General features: G+C 36.6%; 1 protein-coding gene across 3 annotated transcripts in view; it reads right to left on the reverse strand.

Moving 5' to 3' along the window:
* TRPC7 (transient receptor potential cation channel subfamily C member 7) overlaps window positions 1-5,683 on the reverse strand; it is a 139,177-nt gene extending 133,494 nt beyond the window's left edge. For 2 of the 3 annotated variants that reach the window (XM_056124465.1, XM_056124464.1), the window contains exon 1: window positions 5,304-5,683. In XM_056124465.1, coding sequence (XP_055980440.1) covers window positions 5,304-5,305 — 2 coding nt within the window. In that variant the 5' untranslated portion in view covers window positions 5,306-5,683. The remainder of the gene's footprint in view (window positions 1-5,303) is intronic. The other variant, XM_056124466.1, reaches the window with a different exon arrangement.
* Window positions 5,684-6,000: the final 317 nt, after the last annotated feature.

Raw genomic sequence — 6,000 nt, forward strand, 5'->3', positions numbered from 1 at the left:
TTATGCTTTTAGCCATTACAATTCAACCAGAGAAAAGGGAGTTTCCACTCAAGAGCATCTGAACAGTGTGTTAGAGATGCAGCAGTAGCTGTCATGGAAGGACTCAGTACTTGAGCTTGATTCCATGTTATTTTTCCAGTAGAAGGAAAGGGAAGAAGAGGGAGAGGAGGTCAGACTCCAAGGTCAAGGGTACAGAACTATTACACAGCAACAAGCTCTGGAGAGATTAATTCAAAGGAAATATAATAACTACTGCACAAAGTCAGAGCAGAGAAATACTTCACAATGAACAGTCTAAATTCAGATTTTTTATGAACATCTAGATGCTGCAGCTACAAACATAAGGAATATTAATGCATTGTTAATTCTCTTATTAAACAAACACATAAATGAACATGTAAAGCAGGGCAGTAACTTTATTTTCAAGGTAAAGAAACTAAAGTAAGTGAAACAAAGACTAAATTTAGAGCAAATAGTTCCTGTACAAAATGCCAAATTATATAATTCTTGGTGTTTTCATAGTAATGTTTTATTATAGTTTGTGGATAGCTAGTATTTGTCAGTAGGTAAAAATTCCTCACCATTTGTCATGCGGTTTTCTGAATGACCTTGAAAGCAGACACCCAGATGTAGTGAGAAATAAACAAATCTCTTTCCCTGCCTTTGAAACCTCAGCTTTGAGATGAATTTAGATGCAAAATTGTCAATTTTGTTTCTTTCCAAGCAGAGTTTGGCATTGATGAGCCTTCAAGTCACGTGTGCATACCCACATATTAGTGAGACAGACTACTCAGTAAGATTTCTTTCAACCTAAGTGGTGTTCTAAGCATAGGTTCAGATATTGTTGGAAGCTTTTTATCCTCACTAGGGACCTCTTACTAGCTCTGATTCCTTTTTGCTATCATCTTTCTGTAATGAAGCTTTTAAGATACTTATTTTTTACTTTTTGCAATTAATTGAGGTATAATTGAGAAATAAAATTGTTATTTAAAGTTTTTCATCTTATTGACTTAAGTAAATATACTGACAGATTCCCATCATCTAATTATTTAGTTTCCTTCCCTTCCCTATTTATTTCTTTTTCAGTGAGAACATAGAAGAAATTCTACTCTCAGTGAATTTTATTATAATATAGTGTTATCAGTTAGTTACTGTGTTAATTGTTAGACCTTCAGAACTTATTTTTCTTATACCTGAAAGTCCACAATCCCTTTCAGACTTCTCTCTTTCCCTACCCAATTTAAACATTTATACATTTCTGAATATGCTTTGACCCCTTGTTCTTGCCATATAGTCTTGACATGATAATCTGGCTTCAGCTACACTTTTCAAATGGGTTGAAAAGAATTCACCAGTGATGAAATGTAAGAAAAATAAAGTTATTTATTTTATTAATTTTTAAAAATAAAATTATTGTAAGATAGACCCTTATAAAGCTGTTCATGTTTAGGTTCCAGTCATACAGTTTCCAACACCCATCCCACCACCAGTGTACATTTCTCAGCACCAGTGTCCCCATTTCCCCTCCCATCTGTTTCATCCGTAATAACTGTTGGCCAGAGCTTAACTCATGATTCATCTGTGTTGCCCTGTTGGACTCTTGGGGTCTTGTCTTAAATTCAGACCTAATAATGAGAAAATTGATTCTTCCTAAAGACGGTTCACATCTGGTTGGCCCTTACTTTTCTATTTTTTCTTTAAAAATGAACTTTGAATGCAAATTCATTTTTATTTGCATGTATTATTAAGATAATGAGTGATCAGACTCATCAAACATCTCAATTGAGATAGTGCTTTTAATTTCTCAGCAGTGCATACATTGACATTTGATGTCATTGAGAATAAGGGTTCCGGTGGAGCAAAAACTGTGTTGGAAAGGAGGACTGATTATTAGATTCCTCTTGATCCCTTCAGTTGCTATTTTTATCAGGCTGCTCTTACAGATGCAGCAGCCAGTCTAAAGGAAACCAGATGTCAGAGATCCACAAGAAGTATGAATTCTTTCCTCTCCAGCTGCAAGTGAACATGACCACAAAACCTTTGGAGACAAGGGTTATGGTTAGTCACCAATGAAGAAAAGACCATTTAACCAAAATGGTTATTTACAGGTCTTTTTTTTGGTCTTATTTTTATAAAACTGCACAAGCAACACAGGATTCTGTGGAAGTGTATCCTGTTCAGCCTATAACATTCAGCGTATAACATGCCTCAAGTCAACATAGAGCTGCCAGTCAAAATCCAGGAGCTGGGAGTATCACCCAGGAAAATCCATTTCTGCTCTGGGCATCCTCTCTTGGTGTATTTGGTTCAAGTTTCTGTCCTGAGTAACAGTGATGAAGTCGTCAGTGATTTGGAATCTTTTACAGAACCTCACATCCCTCCATAAGAGAAAAGGAATTAAAAAATTTAGCCCCTCTATTCAGACCACAGGAAGATACAGCAATGTATACCAAACACCCTGGACATGTAAAGCCTTGGTCCACAAATGTCCATGAAAATGATGTCCATAAAAATAATGACCAAAATCTAAAAGTATGTTAAATGATTACTTAAGTTTTCTTACATTGTACTCTGCACTGATATATCCACCTCACTATGTAAAAAATGATAGTTACTACACATTTGCCCTGCACCAGATATTGTGCTACGTCTATATATAAATCATTTAAAACCCACTTATGTCTCATATGAGAAACTTCAGTATTTTACTCAATGACTAATCTCAGTCATTGAGATTATTTGCATTTATTTCACATTAACCACATGCCAGGCAGCATGCTGACTATTTTATATGTATTATCATTTTTAATTCCCATAAACTGCTACACAGTGCACATGCTATTGTCACTCCCATTTAACAGGTGATGAAATGAGGCTTAGATAAATCATCCACTTAGGCCAAGGATCCATAGACTGTGAATGGTAGAAGTCTAACTTGTCTGATATCAAAGCCTGTATTTTTTGAACAGCCATCTTCTTTTTGCATTTGAAATGTCTCTTTAATCTCTAAAATGGTCAATTAGAGTAGAGGAGCCTTGAGGGCAAGCAAATTACTTATATATAGGTTTATGTAGCAGAACCCGGCACTCCTGGTGCCTGGCATGTTGTTGCTCAGTTACGTGATTTGCTCAGTGCCCTCCTTAGAAATATAGGAACCATATAGTTCTGGAACTCTTAAGGCATGGATTTCAAAGCAAAGTTAATTTCCAGTAAAATTCACTAAAAAGAGTAGCCTACAAATTGCTAGATGAAATAGTAAATAGATAATATCAAAGCTTATCATAAATCCTTTGGGAAACTATCAGAATATTGAGATAATTCCAGTTATTAAAAATAGTCCTGAAAATTTTCATATGTTCCAAAAGACATCCTGATTATATATAATACCCCTAATTCTATTGACTTTGAGATCAGTTATAATTTCACTATTAACATTGGTTTTATGAACTGTTTCAGTTTATTGAAGCTCTAATAGTTGTTGCTCTAAAGCATTCATACTCCCACCTAAAAGTTTCAGTAATTTGCTGGATATTGAATTTTGAATAAAACAGCAACCATATATACCCCATCAAACACATTAAGTTATCAGTTTCTATAGGAAGCAAATTTATGCTACTCATTACATTGCATTATATTGAGATACACTTTTTCAAATAATTGTAATGTGGGATTTTAAAATTAAATCTTAAGTTTTAATATAGAATGTTTTATTAGCCCTGAATGCACATAAACAATATCAACATTTTTTCACTAAATCCATCAGTTAACATCATTTAGACGAAATGTTATTGTCAGTAATAGCCATCCAATGCATTAACCATTCTGGCTAATATAACTGGCACTTTGGTGTGCATATTTCTTTTTTTATCTTCTCTTAGTTGTTTAACGATGTATTTGTCTATTGCAATGGGGAAATTATAAAGCTCAGTGTCTTACAATGTATAAATCCAGGTAGAACTGAAACAATTTGTTGTGATAGTTACATAGTTTCCCCATTCCCCCACATTTGTCCTGCAATTAAGTAGAAAATAGATACATGTAATGTCTTGGGTATTTCACTAACCTCTGTGACAAAAAGTCTGAAATGAACAGCTACTAGGAAGAAAGTAAGAGAGGCCCTTAGTGAAATGACAATCCTGAAAAAAAGTTGTATGCTGAATATTTATCTGGGTGGAGAAATGCTGCTCAATTGCCTTTCCCAGGGAGAGGTCTGGCAGCGCTCACCTAGGATGCCACATGCACCCATGATTAACCTCAGTGAGGCATTGCAGAGTTTAGGGGTTTCATTTCTGGGTTAATTACTGCTTAAAGGAGTAGCTAGTCTACCTGTCCCTAGGTTTGGAACCAGTTTTGGGGAAATAAAATGTCTGTGAAACTATGATTGTAACATTGAACCTTGGTAAGTCAGTATATAACTGAACCAGTACCATCATTTAGAAAATTTTAGAGCATGAGTTTGATTCATATCCATAATAAATATCCTGAATTTAATATGAATTCATTCATAAATCTGACAAGAATCCTTTTTGCTTCAGAAATAGGATCGACCAGCAGGTGGCATTCTGAGGCAAAAATTCACTGAGTTCTCCCAGACAGGGTCAATCATTATTGCCTCTTAAATCTACCCTGAATCCATTAAGCCTTTAAATTACAATTAATGCCAATAGCATCCTGGTTATGTCTGTTCAATCATACTTAACTGATTTTATAGCTTTAGACTTAGAAGAGGGATATTCTGTGATCCAGAGTTTCAAAGGTTGTGTCAGAACCCTGTTCAGATTACATCTGTTATTAAAAGCATATTCATTGTGTGAAATGGACGTCTAAAGGACATACTTTCAACAAAGAGAAGGGAAATAAAATCTCTTTCCACCTGTAGTTCTTAACAGTGACTACTTATCCCAATATAACCCTTTCCCTTCCTCTCTCCTATCTGTATATGGAGATAAATACAACCACGAAAACATCAAATCAGACAGCCGAGATATAGGGGAAGAAACAACACACACATTCTCTTCTAGGAATAAAACTACACTACAGCAAAGAAAGACGGGACTATCAGGTTGAGTTTCCTTTTTCTAAATGACTCTGTCAACTTATACTTTAGTGGAAAGGAACAAAAAGAAAAAAATACCACCTCTAACAGACCCAACAAATAATAACTATTCCAGACCCAGATTTACATCTAAAAATCCAAATATGCATTAGAGGGAGAGGACAAATAAAAGTTTAATTCCATATTTCAATGGGAAAACAACCCCGACTGGAGAAATCAACATGAAAGAATCATTGTAGCTGCTTACATTGAGGGCGAAATACGCAGGCTCTAGATGACTGGAATCCGGTGTTGAGCCTCTGGAATCTGGCTCCCCATGGGTGGTAGCCGAGGAGGTGCCTCTCTCCGTGGTGCTGAAGTAAAGAGCTGGGAGAGTGCGTGGAGTTGCGAGGATGTGAAAGCGCGCTGCTCAGTCCTTTGTGCTGCAATGGTAGAAACTCGCCTTCCCAGGAAGACTCCCGTTGCCGTTCTTTTTCTAATCTTGGGGATATTTCCTAGGGAACATGACGGAGAAGAAGCCGTGTGTGAGACTGGCATGCAGCGTGGTGCTGGTTTGACAGTCCCCACCCCCTCTCTCAGACAGTAGCTTTGAAAGGGAGGTGGCAACTCTGCCTTCCTACCACAGCGCTTCAGGATTTCTACCTGCCCTTTTCTTGCCCCTGAACAGCATCTCTCTCTCTCGTTCTCTCTCTCTCTTTCTCTCTCTCTCTCTCTCTCTCTCTCTCTCTCTCTCTCTCACACACACACACACACATCCTGCTCATTTATATAGAGGCAGCAGTTTCTAACTTTGGGGGAACAATATCCATCTGTTAAATGAAAAGAAAGAGGTACAAGCTAGTTTGTTTTAACCTGTTGTGTCGCTGTATACTTAGAGAAGGAAGTTGAGATAACTAAAATGAGAAGGAGCAGACAAGTAACTGAAGTAATTTTCTTTAATAAAC

Source organism: Sorex fumeus, unplaced genomic scaffold, assembly GCF_029834395.1.
Source record: "Sorex fumeus unplaced genomic scaffold, SorFum_2.1 ptg000051l, whole genome shotgun sequence".
NCBI lineage: Eukaryota > Metazoa > Chordata > Mammalia > Eulipotyphla > Soricidae > Sorex > Sorex fumeus.